This window comes from Solenopsis invicta, chromosome 4, assembly GCF_016802725.1.
Source record: "Solenopsis invicta isolate M01_SB chromosome 4, UNIL_Sinv_3.0, whole genome shotgun sequence".
NCBI classification, from domain to species: domain Eukaryota; kingdom Metazoa; phylum Arthropoda; class Insecta; order Hymenoptera; family Formicidae; genus Solenopsis; species Solenopsis invicta.
The window spans coordinates 4,677,732-4,703,818 of record NC_052667.1 but is presented as its reverse complement, the minus strand read 5'-3'; the positions used below and the strand labels follow the sequence as shown (position 1 = coordinate 4,703,818).

The 26,087-nt window shown below is 35.4% G+C and overlaps 2 protein-coding genes across 9 annotated transcripts in view; one reads left to right on the top strand and one right to left on the bottom strand.

Moving 5' to 3' along the window:
* The window catches only part of LOC105195607 (retinol dehydrogenase 12), a 117,635-nt gene extending 91,934 nt beyond the window's left edge, over positions 1–25,701 (bottom strand). For 2 of the 8 annotated variants that reach the window (XR_005574516.1, XR_005574515.1), the window contains exons 1-6: positions 25,417–25,700; positions 16,124–16,205; positions 15,723–16,027; positions 15,513–15,632; positions 14,930–15,155; positions 14,700–14,843 (exon numbers count right to left, since the gene is read on the bottom strand). Coding sequence is in view for 6 of the 8 variants with exons in the window: in XM_039448079.1 (XP_039304013.1) it covers positions 23,499–23,649; positions 23,750–23,966; positions 24,142–24,261; positions 24,362–24,666; positions 24,824–24,959; positions 25,417–25,534 (1,047 nt within the window). In the remaining 2 variants the exon portion in view is untranslated. Of the gene's footprint in view, positions 1–12,663; positions 14,554–14,699; positions 14,844–14,929; positions 15,156–15,512; positions 15,633–15,722; positions 16,028–16,123; positions 16,206–16,615; positions 20,950–21,067; positions 22,779–23,192; positions 23,650–23,749; positions 23,967–24,141; positions 24,262–24,361; positions 24,667–24,823; positions 24,960–25,416 lie in introns of those variants that run through there. The other 6 variants (XM_039448081.1, XM_039448080.1, XM_039448083.1 and 3 more) reach the window with 6 other exon arrangements.
* The window catches only part of LOC105195613, a 270,526-nt gene that overhangs the window by 4,622 nt on the left and 239,817 nt on the right, over positions 1–26,087 (top strand). The window contains 1 exon segment of the mRNA XM_039448075.1: positions 8,963–12,358. Within this exon segment, the coding sequence (XP_039304009.1) occupies positions 9,038–12,358 (3,321 nt within the window). The 5' untranslated portion in view covers positions 8,963–9,037.

The window sequence follows — 26,087 nt, the reverse complement described above, 5'->3', positions numbered from 1 at the left end:
TTTATTACTTTCAAATGCAATATAAACAATCTGTAATTTTTTCATAATTTTCTTGATATTTTGAGAAATGTCCTATACATCCTTAATTCTTTTTCCTGTATATTCCTGCAGTCTTATACTTCACATTATAATTTACATTATAATTATTATGTATTAGTCCAATATACCCTTTAATAGTGTATAAATTCTACTACTTTTCTACTTTTTATAAAAAAATTTTGAGCCATGCAGGGTTATTACAGGAAAGACATACACTGAGAGAAATGTTTGGTAAAATCAACTAACGTTTGGTTGAATAGTAAACAAATGAATTTTATAGTTATAATTACTAAATATAATAGTTGTTTTGACTAAACAATTTGTAGCCTTAACCAAATAATTATTTTCATACAACAAATTACAAAAAGTTTTGTTAAATGTAAAAGTTAAATGTAAGTTTTTGTTACCACTAACTATAAAATTCAATTGATCACTATTCTACCAAACGATTTCTCTCAGTGTACTGTACTCATTTTCATATTTCGAGAAAACTATAAAGTAAGCTGTATTTATATATGATTTTTGAAATACGAAGATAAATGCTCGGATATTTATCCGACATGTCTATTCTGGATACACTGAGCGACTATACGGGTTTAGAACTCCACACACAACTTACAGAGTTACATTAACTTTAGGGATAGAATCGGCTTCGCGGTTAGTAGTCAGGAACTGCGGAGGATTTGAGGAGGAGGAAGAGAACACCTAATCGGCCCGTTAAGGAAGGTGCGATAATGTGTAGGAGGTGTTTATTTCAGTAATCAAAGCTTACGCAAGTAATGATGTAACGTTGAAATAATAGATCTTTTTTTTTTTTAAATACTGTCATCTTGTGATTAATCTGCCTATTCGCCCGAAAGCGTTATTTCATTTTATGTGAAATGACGAGAACAAGTAATGAGATTTTTGGCCAAGAAATAAACAAGTAAATAATATAGGATAATAAAGATGCGTGTGATAAAAGTAATGCAATCATTTTTACCGTAATTTATTTAAAAAATATTCTTACTTTAATAAGAAATATTTTACGTATATTCGATTCGTCTCTATACATATATATAATATTTACGATTTATTATATTTTTCCGTTTGAACATTTCGTGTCGTTGCAACATCGCGTATTGTGCCGAAAATAAAAGCACTGTAACTGTTCTGTTACGGTACGATAAAGATAGAAGTTGTAATTTTGCGTTAATGAGTTTAATCCCTCGGAAGAGATAGATTATAGTTGAGTGAACGTCACGATGCTTGCAACAAATACGCACTTGCGCGCGCGTACATGCAGTAGACAAAAGTACGCATACGTGTGTGCGTGTATGTGCGTATCCGTATTGTGCGATAAAAAGCATATCACTCGCAATTCACGCGTTTGGCGCTGTTATCAGCATGAATGAGTCTCGCAACATGAATCCGACGCATTCGCTATTATTAGTGTGCGTTATCTACGTGTGAATGCACTTACTGCCGATCGTCCGTTGAATCTTGTAGAAAGAGCGAGAGCGAGAGAGAGAGAGAGAACGACAGAGGCGAGGCGCGGTCTGTAACAAGCGTATCCGGTTCCAAACCGAGTTCAAAGACATTCTTCCGATGCGAAGAATTAAATGTCATTCTTGTACTTTAATGCTTCGATTTGGCTTTAGCGTTTTCTGTCGACGCTTGACTTGTGTCTGATCTGCTAAGGGACGTGTAACGTTTTCTTACATCGTTTGTAAAATCGCGTTTATATGCTCAAAAAATAAAAATTGAAGTAATATTTAATAAAAAAATCCTGTACGTTATTGTTTAAAAATTGTATGTATAATATTCTAAATAATTAACCTCCTTGCATTACGGGAAATAATTAAAATAATGCAACGGCTACGTCGAAACGCGGTAATAAAAAAGAATTCGCCGGTCGGAAAGAGAGACGCAAATTGAAAAATCAAAAAACGCGCCGAAGGCACTATAAACTCCACTTTCACACGCGGTAATAACGAGCGAACGTAAATTAGCCGTGTGGAAAAAGAGCAAAGCGATGCTTTAGCTTTGCAGTGTCTCGAGCGGCTCGTGACATTTGTTCGTGTGGTTTGTTTGTCGAAAAGAGCGAGTCTCTTCTGGGCAGATCTCGTATGTTGCGGGGATAGGACAGGATAGGAGAGAAAAAATAACAGAGAGAGAAAGCATGGGCGAGAACAAAAGAACGAGGGGGAAGCTGGGTCGCATATGCAACCCAGAGCGAAGGGACCTACGCGGAGAATATTAAGACGAGCAAAAAGGTTGCGAGGTACTTCTTGGAGTCGCCGTACGAGACAACTCTGATATGAAGCGCAGATTCAGATGATACATAAAATAATTATTATAAAATAATAATTGTTTTATCGTAATCGTTATAATATCGTAATACATAAGCACGTAATTTTTTTTATTACTTTAAGCGTTATGCAATCAGCATGACGGACAAGGGCACAAAATTGGTATTATTATTTTATGCCTATCGTAATAATTACTTTCGATCGCTGTATTTTACTGTATATAAACACAATACTTTTTCAAAATAAATCTTTACGAACAAAAACTTTGTCGATTTATTTAAATTAAACTTCTGCATCGCTAATCGTAGAAATTATCGCGTTTCCGTGTTTTAGGAAAAATTATGCAATCGCGGTGTTCCTTCACGCGGGTAGAAACGGCGAGTCGTTCGAAAAACTTTTGAGTGCGTAGGCCCCCACGTAGTTGCGTTCGGGTTATCCACCCTGAAGGCAACTCTGTCAAAGACGTGAATAGCCCAACGGTTTAGAAGAAAGGAAGAGACGAGAGGATTGTGAAAGAGGGCATGTTTTCAGAGACCACTAGCCGGAAGGGACCGGTATACCTAGAAGAATGGTTAGCAAAGACGTGCTAGCGGACGGACAAAATCGATATATCGTTGTCAGAAAAAAATTTAATTTAGAAGAAAGAAACGTGTAAGGTAGCTCGACTCTCTTGAGCAACTGTAAAGAATAATCTGGCGATTGAATCTTACCGACATTCTCGGCATTGCAAGTCCGATAGGGAATTGACGACTTTCGATTTAACATTACTTTCCGGTAGAAATTTTATGTTAGGTTGCGTGTTAATATATGCAAACGCACTTCACAATAGAGCAAACTCGCGAAGCTACCGCTTCACGAACATTTCTACACTTGACTCGCAGCCAAAGGTGGACGACTCATTGTCCTATTTTTAGAAAATTGCGTGGAAAATTCAAACCGAAGCGGTCTCGAGCTTGATTTATTTCGTTGCCCGAGGCGCGTGTTATTTAATTCGAAAATAATAGCGTGTGTAATGATGAGACGAGTACGATATTAAAATCGAACATCGGGACGTTGTATCTCGAGGGTTACGAGCGCGTTACATAATAGCTAATAATACGTACGAACGGCAAATCTGAATTATTCGCGATGCGAGATATGCGATTGGAAATATCGTCTCGGGATGATAAACGAACGGCGGCGAAGTCGAGTCCAAGGCGAAGGTCTTCCCGCGCGTTCAAAAAGCCCCGGCCTGACCGCGGCGCTATATCGACCAGATAATACGGGGTCATTAATCTTCCTAAAGGATCGGTGCTCACCTACATATCGCCAGATAATGTTGCTGCTCGACGGCGCTTAATCACGTACGCATACACGCGCGCGCGCGCGCGCGTATGCTAAACGCGTGAAGCACCCGATCCACGATAAGATTGCTCTTGTATGTGCTACGAGACGTGCGGTACGTTTTATTACGGGGCGCTACCGCAGGAAACGACCGTGTCTTCCGGTCTCTACACGAGAAGTATCGTCGGTTGAACGAAGTAATTGACAAAACACCCGCGATTACGATTGAGTACCCTGAAAGCTGATTTCCGCGCGTGTGTCACTGTCCGTATTAAGATGATTATTCTTTCTTAAACGTGCATTATTGCTATTTGCAGCATTAGATTTTGTTTCAAAACAAAAGTAGAACAAAGATCGGTTAGAACAATGCTAATATTTGAACGAAATAATAAACTGTAAAACTTTCGTCACAGTATTTTTATAAAATAAATTAGTTTCTCTTACATTAAAATAATTTAATCGTTTGTTTAGATGTTTAACATTGAATGTGCGTTGTTAATGTTAGTAAATGTTCCCAGCATGTTAATAGAGCACTCGATTAAGCTGTCTCAACTCGTTGCGTTTGAATAAATAATTTTCTCATTTTATCTTAATTTTGATGTTTTTAGAATAAATGTCGTAGAAAATATAACACGAAAATAAACTTTTGTTTTACATAAACATTCAATTATTTTTATTATTGTAATACTTAATAAATAAAATACTGATTTTCTTATGTTTTTTCATATTGGCTATTACACTCATTCAACAACTAACATCGTAAAAATATTCATGAATTTCACGATAAACTGATTACAGAGAATATTCCTCAAAGTCAATATATTATAACAGTCAATTAATCAAACAAGTTTTTATTAATTAAAAAAAGTACATTTTTGGTTTACATGTATATTCAGATTAATGGTGTAAATTTTTACGTATTTTACATATTTTATCTGTCTTGATGTACATATATTAGTATTATTATTTATTATTTCCGAGAGAACGTGTTTTAATAAAAGTTAATGGAAGGATAAGGGATTTGATATTTTGTAATATTAAAATTTAGTGCTTGATTCTGCTACATGTTTTTCATCGTAACGTATTGCATTATGCATGTGTATTTTCACCAATATGAAATTTTCTGTTTACTTTTAGTTAATTTAGTTATAGTTTTCCCAAATTAGAAGAAATTCGGGACAACAGTGATAGCACCGGGTGAATAATCCGGGTGATTATAGCCAACATTAGATGGGAAAGGATCAAAGATCTCGTCACCCGATTAATTAAAAGGTTAAAAGGTTTAAATAGCGTGCACAGTGCCTCACGCTCGGCTAACGAGTCAGTTCCCGATGTACGTATTCGCTTTCCGCGATCGTAGGTCGATTACCATCCTTCGTTTTTACGCAACCGTGCCACGGTCGTTAAGCCCACGCGATCATTTTTGCATTCCGTTGTCGTCTCACCGCAATTCTAATACGCCGCGATTCATTCGAGAACGTCAATCGATGAATTATGTATATGCGCAATACCGATTTGCCGCTGACTTCTCCCTGTTCTTAGCGGAATATATTGCTTTTCGCGAATACCGTGAGAGAGCGAATTTATGAAGGCGTTTCTCTCGCGAAATAAAATTTTCCGAGACAATAACTGTCTTCCCGCGTATGTATATCATTACAAATGATATTGTATCGCGAATCAAATGTGTATGTATATGTGTAAAATACACTATAAATAAATAAACATATATATATATATATATATATGTGTGTGTGTGTGTGTGTGTGTAGAGAGAGAGAGAGAGAGAGAGAGAGAGAGAAATACAGCTTGCTATGGTTAGAATTACATTAGAAGCAAAATATCGCACGTAATTTTTTCTACTTGAAACAAATAAATTTCCATGTGCATTTTTATGGAAATTTGAATTATTTTAAAGGTAGATGTATAATTGTACGTATATATTTAAGAGAGAGAGAGAGAGAGAGAGAGAGAGAGAGAGAGAGAGAGAGAGAGAGCTAATTCAAATTTCCGTCAAAATGTAGAATGAAGATTCATCTCTTCCAAGATGTCCTAGTGGAAAACTTGATGATATCTTGCTTCTAACGTCGTAATTCCAACAGAAGTAAGCTACAGCGAATATTATTGCGCGACAGTGAATACCGAGGGCTCGCTAACAAGACATATCATGAGCTGAATCGCGACGAGTGTCTATAAATCGCGCAGATTGTGGTCACCCTCGGTGCGTCGCGTGTTAGTGCGCGCATAGAGGATTCGGGTCAGTGAATTCACGGAAACACCATTGAATTTTCCAGTACCGTTAATTACGCTATCTAACACACCTATGACTCGCATTCCTGGGGTACACACGGTAAACATTTTTTATCGGAAAACTGATATTACCCAGCAAGCACAATCTTTACTCTCATTTGCATGATACGCAATGGTAGACATAATTAAAGCTTTTTAATAAAAACATTTTTCAAAGAGAAATTTATTCTGATATATCTCTTTCTGTCGCGCTGCTTTGATTATCTGCGCTTCTGTTTTTTATTTTCTATTTTTTATTTTTTCGTTTATTTTTACACAACCGTCGCTCTCTCGTTGCATATTTCATAACACGAAAAACAAATCTATTATAATATATTATTTTTCAAAGAGAGAGATATATAAATTTGATAAAGTTACGGAGAAATTTTTTTTGCGCAAACATTAAACGAATCTAATTAAGATTGAATTAATCGAGTAATTTTAGCCAAACGTGGACTCTTGCCATGGAGTTTGGCAATTTTAAGGTCAATTTAAAGCCGTCGTCACCCATGCCACGCATGATTCACGCGCGTTTCGTTACGACGCGGTGGGTTACGCGTTATCTGCAATCTAAAAGTAGAATTCCAGCCAGGGGGCTTCAAAACGCGTGCTTGTGTGGGAATCATTAGAGCACCAGAAGACCTCGCAATAGTGCAGCAACGGAGCCGCGACAGTTTAATTCAATTTACACCGCTCGCGCGCGCGTGATCTTACAGCCTCATGTAAATTGCATCTACCCTTCCCGTGGGGGCTGACGATGTTTGCGATTCCGAGCGATTATCGTTTAATATTTTACTCCATGCTCTCGCCGATTTTAACGCATTGTTGAATTATATCGCATCGATAGCTATCGCGCAACGGATTGTAATTAAATAGAATAAAATCTACCACTCCCCTTTTTACATGTTCGCGAATGTTATCCGATTACATAACTCCTCCCGTACCCTTATCGCGTATCGTTTTATGAATATTTATCGCCAGGCCGATCCTTATTTTCGTTGGACGATATATCGCTGAAAATCGACTGTTTGCCGAAAATACGCAATTTGCAACTGATTCGGTTGATGTGTCCGATAAGCAACACGATTCTTCGTATTTTTATTCGCTTTATTAATCGTGATTTTATTTGATTTGCATTCGAGATTCCCTCACGTTGCTATACATTTAATAAACCCTCAGCTACATGTGTGTGTGTGTGGGGGGGGGGGGGGAGGGGGTAAGTTGGGTTTTCGCAAATTAAATTTTTTGTTAATTATACAAATTAGTATTATTGATGTGTATTACTGCGAGCTCATTCGAGGGAGAAATTAATCGTTGGTGGCCACATAAAAACGTATTTACATGTGTTTGAAGAGTTCATGTTACTTTTCGAATTTTATTTGTATTGTCTATCACAGAAAATGTAAAAAAATTCTAAAAAATTAATTATGAGAATTATTATCGGTATATTTTCTACTAATATTTCAGTTTTGATATTAACTTGAACCATGAAATACAATTGTTTATCTTATATTTGTGGATATATGCATAGACTAATTCACATATTTAAATTGATCAAAATAGTTAAAAAAAAATCACCTTGATTGATCATATATATATTTATTTAAATTATATATATATATATATAATTTAAATAAATCATATTTTATAAATTCAATTTAGTACGAAATATTATAAACTTTAAATGAATTTTAAAGAGAGAGAGAGAGAGAGAGAGAGAGAGAGAATGTGTTGTTTCTACTTGAAAATTTCCCAGATGAATCAATGATATCTTCCTAATAATTTACAAAACGCTATGAACTTGCAGGTTCACTTGACGAAGAAATAATGGTGTTTCGCATTACGGGTCTCCACGGGCATATTAAATTCCGTTAATCTCTTGTGGATTTCTTAAGGATTCCACGCACGATTTCCTCGGGGCAAACACATTATAATATTTAACGTCCCCCCGTGCTCAGGAACCGAATTAATTCAAACCGGATACCGGTCAGCTACCGGAAATTCCACGAAGGATAGGACGTGCCTTCAATGTCGGCAAACGGTGGCAGCGCCGGATCGGCGCAATCGTTACGGAAAGGCGCCTTCTGCTATTTATCGTCGATCGGCGGGATTTCCAGAACGTGGTCGAGTTCGAAATAGCGAATTTTGCCGAGAGAAATTTTAATCCTAAACTGAATAGCTCTGTATCGCGCAAGATAATCGTTCTGATTCTCTCGTAATCTTAAACTCGTACCTTTTCGTTTGCTGAGTTAAGTGTTCTTAAATTTTCTCGAGATTTGTGAAAATTATAATTATCAGCTCTCCTCGATCTATTATATTGCGACTTCGTACCTTCGCCGATTTATTGGCAAAAGACTAGGTCGTGTTCGCAAGTTAAAATGGCACTTAATGCGCACGTGGAGTTCAAGCGGAAATGCAGTCGCACGGCAGTAACATTTAGCGGGGCACGCACGTAAATTCCATGCAGGTTGAAAAATTAACGAGGAGAACGTTCTCCGCCGCGCCGGCCGCTTCACGTCGCGTATCTGCGAGTTTAAGACTCTACTACGTTGGATTTGCGGGAACACTTCCTGCATGGACCGTTCTTAGTGGATGATCTTTGGTGCTCGCACGCGAGCAGTCGGAGCAGTTTCTAAAATTTTATAGAGTTGATCCCGTTATTGAGGCTGATAAATTAATCGATAAATTAGTTTCTCTCTGCGAATCTAAAATAGTTGCGCATCTCTGAATAATTATGTACTTTTGCATACCTAAACACATTTGTGTGTGTGCTTATTAAAAGTATAAATTTTCCACATGTTAAATAATTTATTCTAAAATAAATCGATATTCTGTGATGCTAGAAAGAATTCTTTAACGTTTTGAAATATCATGCGGGATACTTTCACACTTTCTTTCATACTTTCGAAATTCCATCAAGCCCAAATTTATAAGATATACAGCTGCCGCTCATTATTTTGTTTTCTTTTTTTTTTTGCAAACCTCTTTGCGAGAATCTACATCTTTTAATATTTTTATTTCAGGATCTCTTCGTGCCAGCACCATCCTTCCTGTTTCCTACGAGAAGACGCACCTAAGATGCCGTTTTGCGATAGAAGATGAACGATGAAATAATTTCGAAATCCAATTTCGGCAGTAGCATTCCTTTCGCCGACGAGGATGCGATCAACGCGGACGGCGAGGCTTCGTATCTGATCACTTCATGGATCACGTCGAAGAGGTTGACGAACGCCGAGGAGGACACGTGTTCGCGGAACGTACAGAGCTTCACGACCTTCCGGGCTTCCGATTCGCCGGCGACTGCGAGGCGGGACTTGCCGATGTCTGACAACGGCAAGATGCTCAATCATCGGCAGGAGTCGTCTCAGCAACATTACGCGCGTCAATCCGTTCCGAAGACAGACCGAAGCGAAGAGATCGGAGGCGCTTCATCGCGCTACGAGAATGCGGGGATAAAATATCAGAAGCCGAAGTCACGTCCCAAGCGACAGATCAGCCGGGAGCGCCAGCAGCAACAAAGTAATTACTCGAGCAGCGACGAGAGCGTCGCGAGAAACAAGTCGAAGAGTACCAGCTCGATCGACACGCAGTCGGTAAACAACATTCTGGACGAATACGAGGATCTGGACTACCGTAGATCGTCGGATCTCAGTGATGTGGGTAATATCAGCGTAACAAATTTCGAGGCAATAATGATGGATCAGCAAAAACGGCAGCAGGTAAAGTCGAAGCAGATAAAGCCGCTGTCCGGTGCAAAGATTCAGACTAAATCTATTCCGACGAGGGAAAAGGTTCAACCGGTGCTAAAGGTAAACCAGCAGACTCAAGTGAGACAGCGTTCGCGAGACAGACAGAAAGACACTAACAAGGGACACCAGCAAGACGCTTGCTGCGTTTCGCCGCCGGTTACAATAGATGCGATCGAGAGCGGTCGCTCGAAAATGCCCGAGATGCTGTTACGCAAAGGAGAGGTTCAGAAGAGAGTAGATGAATGGTTGAATCAGGCACACAGTCAAAACTTTCCGGTGACACCTCGTGAAAAACCTTTGACGAGGTCCAACAGCAGCGCCGAGCAGAAGAGCCAGCGGAGATATCGCGGCCAAGATCCGCGGTCTCGGTCGTCGATCGACGAGGCGAGAGACAGATTGAACGGAGGAACTTCGTCGAGTTACGACGACCTGACTCGCGTGAATCGCAGATTGGAGCGTGGCAGGCCGGAGAAGGTGAACGTTGGTGTGAACACTAGTAGAGGCACGTATAAAGAGTACTTGGCGGTGAAGAGTAAGCAGCAGGATTATGGCTTTAGCGCTCAGTCGAGCGTCGCGTCATCGAGATCTGGTGATTCCAATCCGGCTTCCAGGATTCCTCAGAGAGGACTTCTTGGCTCGAGTTTCAAGTCCAGGCGCGCCGAAGGAAATCTCGAAGAGAAAACTACAGTTACAAGTAGGATTACGAATCTGCCAAAAACGATGAGCGAATCTGATCACGGTAGATCCATCGTTAACAGTTCAAAGATGATCGAGATGTCCGTCGGTACGTCAATAACGGCAACGACAACGACAACGACGACGACGACGACATCGTCAGTAATTTCCTGCAGACGGCCATCGTTGAAGCGTTCTGGAAAGAGCGTGAATGAAAACTGTGCGGCAATGGAAGCGCATTCGCTTGTTAAGGAGGAGACGGAGCCGTCGCGCGAGCTGGGCCCCTCGAAGGGCCTACTGCTGCCTGGAGGCAGCCTTAGTGACCAAGGCGAGTCGATCTCACCAAATAAGGACGGAGAAAGTAGGCGGTCGGCTGCTACGGCGAGCGGGCCGACGCCGCGACCCGCTGCCGCCGATAAAACGGTCGAGGCGACCTGTAAATCGATGGAAGTGTCGACAAGATGCGCCGCCATAAGCTATCCTCGAGGTAGCTCGTCGAGGATTGTTTCGCCGACGGACACTGACCGCGTCGGCGCGGTCGAGACACCACGACGCCGACTTCAGTTTTGCAGCGACGTTCGAAGGGAGCCCAGATCGATCGATCAATCGCGGCAGGAGCAATCGATTTATGGCTCGGCTGTTAGCGCTCGTGTGCGGGCTTTTCAAGGCCAAGTGGAATCGCGTAGAGCCAGGTATCATCAGCTCGCAGGGACGTCGATGGAGGTCAAAAGGCCACCGGTTCTGCCGCGCAAGGATCTCGGTGCGTCTCCCTCGCGAGATGCCGGATCACAGGATCGAACGAAGATATCGATTGTCGTGTCTTCGTCGAGCTTCAAGCCAAACAATCGAGTCTACACCGCGATCAGTGATTCACAGCAACAGCCGAATGAGCAGAGTATTATCAAATCCAAGATTACAGTCTGTGAAAACGTTCCACCCGTCAGAGTACCGCGTTATGCCTCTCCCGATCACGTGGAGAGGATCTACGAGCGTAGCTTGCAACCGCAAGTAATCCACGTGGACGATCTCGAATCAATTCTTCGACCTTCCCTGCAAGCGTCACCTTACGGTGAAAAGGTAGGCATTACTCGACTGGATCGAGAATCAGCTGTCAAGGAAACGCCGTCGTCGCTCGAGGACGAGACGTTCGACATGAGCAGCGAGTCGCGACACGAGCATCTCGAGACTATCGAGGAGGACGATCGAAAGAGTGAAGGCTCGGCCTACAGATATCCGGAAATCGGATTAAAGCAGTGTCTGAAGGTGCAGAAGGGTCTGCCAAATGGCAAGTCGAAAGAATCGGCAGACAAAAGGAAAGACAATCCGATTTATGTTAAGTGGAATCAACAGCAGCAGGCTGTTCTTAATGAGCCCGCGAGAACTTTTGCCACTTTCCAATCGGCGTCAACATGCCAGAGTAACGTTAAATCGAACATCCGACCTCGGTCTCCAGAAAGAAAAGAATCCAGAGGTCACGAAGAGATTGGACAAGATCCAAACGAGTCGACGATAATCCTCCAAGATCTCGCGGCTAGTTACGAGGAAGCGCCGCGAGATCAGGACCAACTGACGGTCCATTCGCGAGAGAACAGCAATTTGTCGACCGTCACAATTCCTGTGGACGAACTGGAGAGTCAGCAGGGAGGCACGAGGTTGAAGATCGAGGATGATCCTTCTCGAAATAAATTTCAGTTTGGTGAAAAGTTGCAAGATCATGTAGTTGAAGAAACGATGAAGAATGCCGACGAACGTGGTGCAGTGGTTAACGAAGTTCTCGTTAAGAACCTGCAATTCGAGCAGGATTTACCGGAAAATACGGTCGAGCAAACGAGACCGGATCATGTGGTACAACAGGTGAATTTTCATAATATTTTGTGCGACGATTACGAAAGTGAAAAGTTGAAGAATAAGAAGATGTACATAACGAAGGAAGAAATGGAACATCGGAGGCTAATAGACATGCTGAAGAGAGGAAACTTCGAGATGCTGAAAACGGTGAGTAATATTTCGTAACTTTTCATATAAGACTAACGAGTTGCAAGTTTGATGGTGTTCGCGATGAAGACAAAAATGTGAAAATAAATTATATAAATATTATAGTCTTCAATAAATTATAAATTGTAATCAACAAAATAAGTAGCTAATTTGTCAATCGATGAGTTACTCATCGATATATTATCGACATTGACAGAGATTACAAATTAGTTAATTTCCAGTCTTTAAGGAAATTGTTAATAATCCGATCTACTATTTATATACTTTTATATACTACTTTCTCTCTTTCTCAGTTTTAAAAAACGTTTTTTTTTTGTAAATATAATAAAAATACTAACAAAATATTTGTAAAAAAATATAATATAATACTATATTAAAGCATGCAGTTTTTATAAGTGCTTATTGTCAATACTTATCACATTATTATAATAGTAATATTTATACAATCTTAAAATAATTGACAGAATTTTATTATTTAATAAACATACTTTACATCGTCGTGTAAGCGAGTTAAAAAAAAATTGTATTGTATCGCTGACACTTATCCATTTTAGAAATTTATATTAGTCAAATAAAAAAATAAAAAAAAAAACAAAAAAACGAGATTATCCTTGCGGTCAAAAATCAATTTCAGTAAATCGACACACCATGTATAGCTTGGTACAGATTGTTTTCGCTGCCACAAACTATCTCGTTTTAATCGAGATAAAGCGGCCCAACTAGATATGTCTGACAGCAACCCAATAATTACACACGTGCTGCTACACGATAGTCCGTGCGACGAATCCGCGGCTCTTTCGGTAATTACAAACCCTGCGTATAATCGAGATTGTTCGTTTCGTTCGGCTATTTATTCCGATCTTGTAACAAATACCAAATTGCTGTTAACAACGACTCCAATGTTGTTTACGTATCACCAAGTTGTCAATGAATGACCAATTATTTAACAATGCAAATTCTAACCCCGAGTCGCGGCAAATAAAATTAATCGAGCTAATTATCACATAATATAACAGAATAAATATGAAATTATAATAATGAGCAAAATCAAAATCAATAATTATCACAAAATTAATAAAAAATGACAATTAATCGTTTATAAGTTGATTGTTTATAATTACGAAATTACATTTCTAAAAGTGATAAATTGAAATAATATTATTAACTATCATTAATCAAACAATATTTATATAATTCCAATCTAGTCTTACCACGCTTATAATATAGATTATTTTAGCTTGTTTAATCATTTTATTCATGTAGGAATAATTTATCGTGATTATTTTACACATACACACGCATATGTACATTCATTTATATAAACTATGAATTAATTAAGAAGTAATTTTGTATCGTATCATACATTGAGTCGTGCATGTTTATATGAGTTCTAAAAAAATACACTACTGATAAGATTGAATATTTTGTATATGCAAAGCAGCAGAATAAACTGTAATCACATGCCTCTTAATAATATATGTAGTTGTCATAAAAGAGAGGACTGTGTGACATAATGTAATTATCAAGTTTCTGCGTTGCGGTCGCCGTAAACGTGATGTAATAGGGTTTGTGCTCGTGTCTCAGTATATCAAATTCTCCCAGAGGGAGTGATATTTCATTCCCGGCGGAATGCGGAGTGCAAAAGGATAATTCGCGAGATCCTACTTGAAATAGGGATACGCGAAAAGTACCATCGATATTTCGTCATCGATAACCGATATTTTCGTATTGATGACGTATTATTTCATCGCGACGTCTGTTCGCTCGGTCGACAATTCAAAAGATTCGATATCCTGTATCTTCTCATTCAAAAGTTGGAATTTGCACTCCAGCTCTCGCAATAACCTCGAAATTTTAATAGTTCAATAACTATGTAATCCAATTTTTTAATAAAAATTATTCGAGATATTGTAAAATATAGTTATTGATATAAGCAAAAAATGTCCTGCTTTCATGACGCTTTAACGAATTTTTTGTATTAATCTGTTAACGAAAGTCTGATTGAATTTCACATCGGTCTTTCTTTATTCCATTTTGCTTTTGCGACAAAGATCGAATGAACAAAACCACGGAACAGCCTATATATTGACGAGAATGAAAGAATAACAATGCATACATTTCGAGATAAAATAAAATACGGTCTAGATATTTAGTATCTACAGACATTCATTTTTAAATTTGTATTTTCAAGGTACCTGTGTGAATAGAATAATAATGTTTTTATTATAAATCTAATGGTATATATTTTTATGTTTGATTACTTTGTTTATAAAAGATAAAAATTTAAAATATTTTTATCAAACAAGTCCATAATAATTTTCTTAAGACTAAAGATTCTTACATCATTTGACGTGCAACGATTTTCAAAAACGCGTTAAAATCTTCTTCCGGTTCCAGATGCAAAAGACGACAAGATACATTCCACAATTTTTCGGCATACTCAGAATCATTTGTTTTTCGATATGTAGTGGCTACACTGCAATTTCTAAATTAAAAAAAAAAAAAATAGCGTAATGTTCCACAATTATATTCCAAATATAAAAATAATTTCGTAGTACAATTTATCCTTACGAATAATAAAGTCCAGTCTCATTAGCTACCTCTTCATCTACTGAACAATATATTGTTGTTTGAGCTCCTTGCTCAACATTTTTACAAAATAATAGCGTAAACAACCAATAACAAAATTTTACACCTGGAATTTGTGTTATATAACTGATATAACTATAACGCGTTATTTCAGTGTTTATAATACCAGGATGCAGAGAATATACATTTATCCCATGAATATCTGCTTCTAAAAATCGAAATTTTCGAGTAAGAGTTCATCTTCCGTACACATTTTTTTCATTACGTAATAAAAACTACGTTACAAATTAAAGATCGATTAGAGGTTGTTAATTACCATGTATTAAATATAAATGTAATCTATCGTAAATATATAACAATATATTAGGAAAGGTTCTGGAGAAATAAATCAAATTAAGAATTCGCGCATTGAAGATGATCCAAAACTAGGATCGAAACGTCTAAAATTTATGTAACGTTTATACGCTAATTATATTAACCAACATACGATCAACCTGTGTTGGCTCTATCGGCACGAATTCTTAATTTGATATATAACAATGTGTTTCCTTTTTTTTTGTCAAACCTTTCAATCGACGAGCGAGTGCCTTAGTAAACAGAATATTCGCCAATTTGCTTTGTGCATAACTAAAAAATGACGAATAAGCTTTCTCTAGATTGATATCATCAAAATCAATGTCGGCCACTATAATAGAATATTTTATTACAATTGCACCTTAAACAAAAGATAAATAAAAAATTTTATTTTTAAAATTATAATATTACTTTTACATACCAATATATGTAGATGACGAGACATTGACTATTCTGCAATTGGGAGAAGACAATTTCATTTTTGGCAAAAGCAGAAGTGTCAAAAGAAAATGACCTAAATGGTTGACCTGCAGTGTCGTTTGATTTCCATCTTCCGTCTTTTCGTATGGATACCCACATACTCCAGCATTATTTATAAGTATATGAATAGACGCTTCATTAGTTATTAAGTTTTTAGCGCAATCTCTCACGCTCCTTAAACTGCGTAAATCCAAAGAATAAATGACCAATTCACCTACGTTATTCTTATATTCATCTTTTGTCATCCTAAAAATAGCCATAAATTTATGTCACATTATCATTTTCCTCAATATGGAAAAATTTAATTAATTTTACGAATTTATATCTTGAAGGTAAACTTACCATGAAGGTGGATTATTTTTTATGTCGTCAATTGCTTCACGTGTTTTTTCCATATTTCTACAAGCTAAAATTACTCTGGCTCCTAAATGCGGACATTATTTCTATTATTTATTTATATTTTTTGTTTACAGTATTGTAAAAAATTTGCTAGAGTATTAAATGTAGCCATATAACTAAATAACTAAAGCAGTTAACAGTCCAATAAAAAAATGAATATAATATTTCTTAATAAAATATATAAGCCCGTCAATATAAAACAAATAAAAATTTCTATAACGGTAATAGAGCGAAAATATCAGCACTCAAATTAACGTTAAATTGTGACGATTAATTGATTATATTTCTCTTATGAAATATTCTAATATGATTTTGTGATAATGACACGCAGCTGTCTCTTCATTAATAAAAAATTCAGATTTTATTTGTATCATATAGTATCTGTTTAAATTTCAGAATTTAGCATAATTCAAATGATTATTTCAGCAATATCACCTCTCGCGTATAAATCTCTGGCAGTTTCCTTGCCGATACCACCACTAGATCCTGTTATTACAACAGTTCGGCCGTCAAGCCGTGCTTTGCTCGTACACATTTTACTGAACCACATTTTAGAAGAATGTTTCTGGAACGTTATCAACACGCAATTGACTATTTTGGCTAGAATTCACTTACTATTGATTTCATTGAATGTTTTCTCTTTGATGGTTTCGTGCTTAATGTTTGTTCAATAATCCCACTCCACCTTATCACACTCTTATATAAACTGCGTGTCAGATTAATAAAAGTTGTTGTGAGATATAATCAGGAGTGTCAATCGGATATTTCGAAACCCTGATGCAATGAAAAAATAGGACTGTTCATGAATTTATACGTACTATACGCTTTTCGTAAATAAATGTTTTCAGGATGTATATATACGTTTCATAGCTAAATAACTAAAAATTGAAAATTTACGAAGAATCATTTATCACTGTTTGTTCTTTCTTCACTAACTGCACAAAAATTTAAATACTAATATATTTAATTAATTATTAAATTGTCAAGTTACTGTTGCCAGATTATAGAAATTATCTCACCATAGAAAGTTAAGTAAATATTAGAGCGCTTTTACAAGCTTATCAGCGCGCTATGAGTGTATAGGGTATCCGTATTTTAAACCAATTGTTTTTTGCGTCGCCTTACACGCAATTCTGCGTGTAAAAATAAAACCTTTGTGTTACATAACATTCTTGCTTGATAGGTAAAATTTTTTAGTTTAGAAAATGCGGTAACACAAATTTTTATTTTTACACGTAGCTTTGATACTGTAAAATCCAGAATTCAAAATAGATGCAGTGTATCCGTCGCACACATCTTTTTACTTGGTTCTATATGTTCTGAAACATCTGCGACCTTATCTGCATAAGACTTTCGTTTTATAGATCATGCCCGCGACTGTGCAGCATACATATAATGATCTGACATGATATACTAATTTTTACTAATATTTATTCGTTTGACTTTTTTTCTTTTCTCTATACGTATACTATGACAATTCTCTAATAATATTAGTTATTAAAGGTTCTTGTTAATAAAATTTAATTGTTCACAAAAATTTGCAAAAGAACACAAAAGTATCCGTTTCCGATTTTGACGGAAATGTTTAAAATCAGAAGAAGAAATACATATTTCCAAATATATACTGATATGCATTTTTAAGAAATAAAACGCTCCTTTAATAAAATTCTTTTTTAAATTATTGAAATTATAAAAAATAATTTTTTTTATAAAAATGGAATATAATTTTAGAAGTTCTTTACAATGTTTTCGAATATTTTTTAAAAATATAATTTTCAATATACATATATCCCCATCACTCACTTCTTGTTTGTAATCTAGAAAATTTATTTCGATCAAATGAGAAGATATTTCATATCGAATTCAACCGTGTGTAACAAAATCATATTCCGAAATACGAACGAAGCATAAAGTAGAAATAAAATAGAAATCAAAAATTGGATCGAACCCGACTTGAAATAGAGATAAGGACGGCCGATATATATTTCTCAATCGATAGCCAATTTCGTCACGTCTCGAGTTGAACAATACTTATTTCTACAATGTTTAAAAAAACATTTGTTTCAAACAACTAAAAAACTTTTTTTATAAAAGCTCGAAATATTTTTTCATCACAAAATAATACAACATATAATTCAGTTGATAATGTGCTATCTATAATGAAAAAGAGTTTTAAATCTTTAAAAATTCAGGAAAAAATATTTTCAAGTTTCGCGCAAAAAGAAGTTCGTTTAATATGAACAAGCTCTTGACACAAATCTCCGTTTTTGTCGGAAGACACTGTGTGAAATGTCGCGAACATATAATATGCGCGCAGCTTACACTCGCATTTCGAGTGGAGCGGCTCGTAAACATGCAAAGAACTTTTGTTGTGAAAGCGAGTGGTAAAAGGTATGTGCAAAGTATGCGAAACAAAGATTTAAATAATGGGCGAATTGAGATACCAGAACTCGTACGTACCTCGATGAGGTTGGACAAGCTTGAACGTTGCTGCACTTGAAGGTGCATGAAGAAGATCTCCCGACTCACCATGTAAGAACTAAGAATGACCATGGCACCGAGAATGAGAGGACGAAAGTCCAGAGAGCAAAGGAGAGAGCCACACGATTTATGATTCGACCCAGCTGGGAATCGAGCATAAGGTATGCGGTTCATAGTACGCTTTAACGCGCAAGAAAGGCGCAATAAATTGTTCAACGCGTGCAAGTACGTCTCGAGGAGCCAGGGATAACTGCAAGACTCGCCCTTAACGAGATTCGGTCGTCCTCCCCTGTCGTAAGCGTCAAATACCGCGGACACCAAAAGACTGTGAATATGTCGCAAACGAGAAGGTGCCCGATGACGAATGTCACGAGCGACGAGCATCGACTTGATCGTTTCATTGAGCGAATCAATGAAACTCCTAAGAATTTCAATTATTTCTCATCGAGAAAATAACGGCAACTGCTGACACGACTATGGTAAGACCCACTGCCAAAAAATATAAATAACATTTGTATTTAATGTGAATGACGAAATAACGGAAAAAGGGACCTGATCGAAGAAATTGTACTTGCTCGTATCATAGTAGCAAACAAATTCCTTCTTGTTTTTACCGATGACGTCTAAAAACATATTCTCGCTGATCGCAGACAGAAGAAAACAAGTTTATTACGTCCTTGAAGGTCGACTTTGCAAAGGAAGGAATATTGTGTCGGGCCAGCTAGCACTGAAGTTCGTCGATTCGAAGGAAACGCATCAACGTAGCTTTAAAAAAAATTTTAATTACTCGAAATATTCGCACATTTTATTTTGATCAATGTGACAAGTTCTTCTTGCGATTGACTTAATGTATTACCTCTCTATTAAAAAAAAATTAAAACTTATGAATTAAAATTCTAACTACTGCAAAACTTCTTTCTCAACTATTTTTTATCTCAATTTCAATATTTTTATAAAATAATAATAAAACAGAAGCTACAGTCCCCCTCTTCACTCCTTTTTCTAAAAAAAGATACATGATCAATGTTCTCGTCTTTCACGTCTCTCATGATCACGTCTCTTGAAGTTTATTGTTGTCGTTTTCTGGAATCCTACAATAGTTTTGTGATAATCTTTTTTTTAAAAAAAGTCTTAAATTTTTCTTGGCTCTATTTAATCCTTCGTCGCGAAAGCAAAATGAAATAAGACAAAACAACGTTGATGTTGATTGGTTCTTTTGTTACTCATCGGCAAGTATACAAGTTGTCATCGCGGAGTTAGCAAATGACAACTTGTATAGAGAAAGATATCAATCCAATTTATTGTTAAATTTATTTTTAAAAAATAAAAATCAAAATTTAATAGTGCGCTTTTGCGTGATATTTAGCACATGTAAAATACAAAAATAATTAACCAGTACATTGGAGTTTCTTATCACGCCTACTATTTTTTTTGGTCGGCGACTATCACGATGCACCAGCTCTGAACGTGACGTGCAAGATGAGTAGCGCAATTCCTGCAGCCGTCGTTATACGTATCGCCGTAGCGCATGCATCGAAGATTTATTGTCCGCGCAATATAGCCCTCTCGAAAATTTATATATTGAAAAAAGACGCTTTGGCGAATCACCAGCTTGGATCGATCATAATGGCGACAATTACTCGCGAATGCTAATAGACAGATTAATGCGATAGTTTATTCTGATTCAAAGCGAATGCAGGTAAACTCTTTTGCTCTCCCTCGAGCTTCGATTAAGTCAAGTCCAAGCGCGCTGTCAACCGCAGTTTCACAGGCAGGGATTTAAGGCATTCGGTTATTCGCTCGGTCGTCAATTCAAAAGGCTCTACATCCGATTTCTCTTCATCCGAGCTAGAATTTGCATTCCGTAACTCTCGTGACAGCCTCAGAGTCTCAATACGCAGTTCAATAATACAATCACAATTGCTTAATGAAAATTATTCGTAATATGTACAGTAAAATGTCTTTATTTATTTATTGATATAAAAGACATTTTTTATATCAATGTGCCTTTTTCTATATTGACTAATAGATTGGTATACATTTTTGTTATTTTATTTAATATTTTATTTAAAAAAGATAAAAATATAATATATCTTAAACTCAAGGTTGCCTGTATCAGTCACAGAAGTTGTTAATGCTGAGTAATAATTTTTAAATTTTTATAATCTCCAATTCATTCGAACGAAGTGCCGCATGTTAGTCCAACTTGAAATACAGTTGGAATACGTAATATTAATGCTTCAGAAGCATTTAAAAAGCATTTAATAAAATTTCCCTCTTCCGAAAAACTGTAAATAATTTTATAATTTTATTTTAAAAACATTATTTTATGATTTTATTATTTTGTAACATACCTTGTTAAAAATTTCCGTAATAAATTCTTAAAGAGTACAGAAAGATTTTTACCTATAGCATTTGATGCAGGGTTTGCCAAGATGGGTCCAACCCATTAAAACCCACCGGGTTTATTTAATAACATTTTATGTTAATTAAATGCATTATTTTTATTATTTACAAATTTTAGCTTTAGGTTTGGTGCTTTACAATACCTTAATCTATAATTATAAAACATGTACCATTAAATTGTAAAATCAAATAGTTGCAATTATCATTTATATCAGTAATAAACAAAAAACATAATAACAAATATTTTATATTCATTTATTTTGAGGAAAGCCAAAAGCAAACAGATATGCATGATTCACCTCAAATTAAAAAGAAAAAAATTCAGAACGCAATTACGGATTTTGTTATTAAAACTACAAGCCTTCAACAAATGCAAATCGATCAAAGTATTGCAGAATTCTTTTACGCAGCAAATCTTCCATTTAATGCTGCACAACTAAAAAGTTTTGAAACAATGATTCAAAATTTACGACCAGGATATAAACCTCCTTCATCAAAAATGATTGGAGGACAGCTTTTGGATGCCACATATGAAAAAACCGAAATCAATCTTAAAGAAAAGTTGCAATCAAAAAGCGTAATACTTACGATAGATGGTTGGTCGAATGTTCGAAATGATCCCATCCAGGCAATAAGTTTGCACATGGGTAATGAAAGTTTTCTTTTTAATGCTTACGATTCTGGATCAGAGAAGAAAACCGCAAAAAGATGTGCTGAGGTTGTGGAAGCTGCTATAAAAGAATGTGAAGAAAAGTACGACGCAAAGGTTTTTGCCGTAGTTACGGATAATGAAAATAAAATGTCCAAAATGTGGCAAATTTTAAAAGAAAAACAACCAAAGTTGATTGCGTATGGATGCTCGGCACATCTCTTAAATTTGGTAGAAAAAGATGTAACGCCTCAGACCATACTGCAGAGGATTATTAAAATTCAAAAGTATTTTCGTAATGTACACCAAGCACATGGATGGCTCAAGGAAAAAAATGGCCTTATGCCACAAATCCCTAACGAAACCAGATGGAATTCGCATCCAGAATGCGTCAGAACCTTTGTCACAAATTACCACAAATATAGAGAAATTGCTTTGGAGCATGAAAATGAGTTGGACAATTCGATTGCAAATATTTTAAATAATATAGGAATTTATAGCGAATCGGTATATTTAGAAAAACAACTATCGACAGTCGCATCAACATTAAACATTCTGCAACGTGAGTCAACATACATATCGGAGGCAGTCAAAGTGTGGTCTAATTTACTAGATGAAGAAGTTTTACAATCATATAAAATTTTTTTTCAAAAACGATTCAATCAAGCGATCACACCGGTTCATTTACTAGCGCATATGATGGATCCGAAATTTAACGGGCAATATCTAAGTGCCGAACAAGAAGATATCGCCGAGGAATGGATATCTAACAATTATCCTGAATATCTCCCAGGCGTAATGGCATTTAAAATTAAAGATAATGAATTTTTTCCGAAGATGTTGTTACAAGAAAATATTATTAACGAATTTTCATCTTCGAAATGGTGGAGAATCATGGAAAAAAAACCGAGAAATGTAATAAGCTACCAAAAGGATTCTGCGTTTTTTTTGCAAATTTGTTATCATGTCCTGCGTCTTCAGCATCTATTGAGCGATATTTTTCAACGTTTGGACTTGTGTGGTCAAAACTACGAAATCGACTTGGTGTAGAAAAAGCTACCAAACTTGTAAAAGTTTATCGTTTTTTGCGCTCAAGTGATAACGTGAATATTAATTCAATTGATTGGGAATAAAATTCAAATATATCAATTTAAATTAAGTTTTATTATGTGTTTTATTTCTTTTCTTTAGTAATTTTACTACATATTATTTATTTTATTTATAATATTAAAATATATTTATAATAATTTATATCAAATATACTGTAAGTAACCAATATTTTTAGACTTCTTACATGTTAAAATCTTTTTTATCTCTTTTTTAAGAGAATTACAAAAATTGTTTAATTTAATTAATTTTTGTTAATTTTATCTTTTTTTAAATATTAATTATTAAAAACTCTGTTTATAGCAAATTTATTTAAAAAATTATTATAAGGAAGAATTTTTTAAAGCCTCATACACACGATAAAAGCATTTTTAATAAAATAAATAAATTCAATAATTAAATGAATAAGTAACTAAATAAATTATTTAAATTGATAAATTAATAAATTAAATAGATTAAATTAAATAAATTTCATATTAGAATTGAATCATCATATCAAGTGAATAGCAACTTTTATGAATTATTAGTGGATTATAGGAATTAAAAACGCATAAAATCCAAAAAACCCAATAAAACCCGAAAAAACCCAATAAAACCCGAAAAAACCCAATAAAACCCGAAAAAACCCAATAAAACCCGAAAAAACCCCAAAAAACCCTACTGGGCTGGGTTTTTTCAAACCCTGATTTGATGTGAAACAGTTTCCAAAAATGTGGTAAAATTTTCTTCCGGTTCTAAATGCAAAAGACGACAGGATACATTCCACAAATTTTCAGGATATTCAGGATCATTTGCTTTTCGATATGTAGCAGCAACACTACAGTTTCTAAATACAAAAAAAAAAGTAATGTGACATACTGATATTCTATTACTATTATTATATTCTGAATACAAAATAATTTCATAGTATATAAATTTATCCTTACGAATAATAAAGTCCAGTGTCATTAGCTGTTTCTTCGTCCACTGAACAATATATTATTGTTTGCGCTCCTTGCACAACATTTTTACAAAATAATAACGAAAACAACCAAAAACAAAAAGTTGCTCCTGGAAATACTGTACTACTACCATAACGTGATATTTCGGTCGGTATAATACCAGGATGTACAGAGTATACATTTATTCCGTGAATGTCTGCTTCTAAAAGTTAAAATTTTGGTGTACGAGTTAACCTTCCGTTCACTTTTTCTTCATTACGTAATAAAAATTAGAAATTAAAGATCGATCAGAGATTGTTAAATTTTAATTCGTACGTATTAAATATGAATGTCTATCTCAAATTTATGACAATATATATCTTTTTTTTTTACCATACCTTTTAATCGTCGAGCGAGTGCCTTAGTGAACAGAATGTTCGCTAATTTGCTTTGTGCATAACTCATAAGTGGCGAATAAGTTCTTTCTAGATTAATATCATCGAAATCTATGTCGGCAACTATCATAGCATATTTTTATTATAATTGTACTTTAAATCTTAAATGTAATTAAAAAAAACATTTTAATTTATTTTTCAAATTATAATTAACTTTACATACAAATATATGCGAGTGATGAGACATTGACTATTCTGCAGTTGGGAGAAGACAATTTCATTTTTGGCAAAAGCAGAAGTGTTAAAAGGAAATGGCCTAGATGGTTAACTTGTAGTGTCGTTTGATTTCCATCCTCTGTCTTTTCGTACGGATACGCAAGCACGCCGGCATTATTTATGAGTATGTGAATAGCTGTTTCGTTCTTTAATAAGTTCTTAGCGCAATCTCTCACGCTCTTTAAACTACGTAGATCAACCAAATAAATCACAAGTTCACCTACGTTATTCTTATATTCATCCTTTGTCATCCTAAAAATGGCCATAAATTTATAGGTCACATTATCATTTCCTTCAACATGCGAAAATTTAATTGAGATAAATATAGATTTATAAAGAAAGGAAAATTAAAACAAACGGTAATTTATTTAGCTGATTCAACAAGTTTACGTTTTGAAAGTAAACGTACCATGAAGGTGGATTATTTTTTATATCGTCAACTGCTTCACGTGTTTTTTCCATATCTCTACAAGCTAAAAGCACTCTAGCCCCTAAATGTAGACATCGTTTATATTTATGTTTATACTTTTTGTCTATCAAATTATCTATCGAAAAAAACTTAAAAAAAGTCATTTTCATCAATAACCAAAAAAAGTTTAATAATCTAATACAAAAATAAATTTTCATTTTTCAATAAAAATATACAAACTTGATAAAAACAAATCAAAATTTGATAACGAGAAATACAGCGAAGATCTCTGTGCTTAATTATTTAAGAAACATTAAATTAAACATTAATTTTATTAAAAAAAAAGAATACATGTAAATTATAGACAAGATTATAGATATCATCGATATTATCAACAGATAATTATAGACATCGATAAATAATTATAGATAGATAATATTTCTTTAATAAAATATTCTAATATAGTTATGCAACAATGACATTCAATAATCGTCTCTTGATTAATAAAAAAATCAGATTTTATTTATGCCATGCAGTATCTATTTAAGTTTAGGAATTTAGACTAATTCAAATTATCATTTTAGCAACATCACCTCTAGCGTATAAGTCTCTGGCAGTTTCTTTGCCAAGACCACCACTAGATCCTGTTATTACGACAGTTTTGCCATCAAGACGTGCTTTACTCGTACACATTTTACTGAAGAACCACATTTTATGAGAGAAGCTTCTTTTTCCGCAACGTTACCAACATGCAATAGACTATTTCTACTAAACTTCACTCACTATCGATTTCACTGAACGTTCTCGGTTCGATTTAGCTCTACACTTGTTGTTCATCGAATAATTGTACTCTCATGCATTACACTCTTATATAAACTGCTTACAAGGTTAACAACAGATAACGTGCAATTCAGGATCGTATAAAAAAATTTCGGAACCCCCATGCAAAGATAAAGATAGTTTTCTATTACAAGTATACTTAAACATAGAATTGTAAAATAATTAAATTTTTGCCAAGTCGAAATTGTTCGCACTTAATAAATATAGCAGCACAATTTCTTGAAAGGTCTCAAGACAAATCTAAAGAAAGAAGTAGATAGCTTAGTGGCGACAGAAGCCAATTTTCACGAAAGATACGCAAGAGTTTGAAAAGAACGCTCTCAACTTTATAGTAACCGGATGGTTCGCTCTGACAGCGAAAAATTTTCGTCCGTCATCAGAAACTTGTGTATGCGTCACGGAAAATCGATCGCGTAGCTGCATC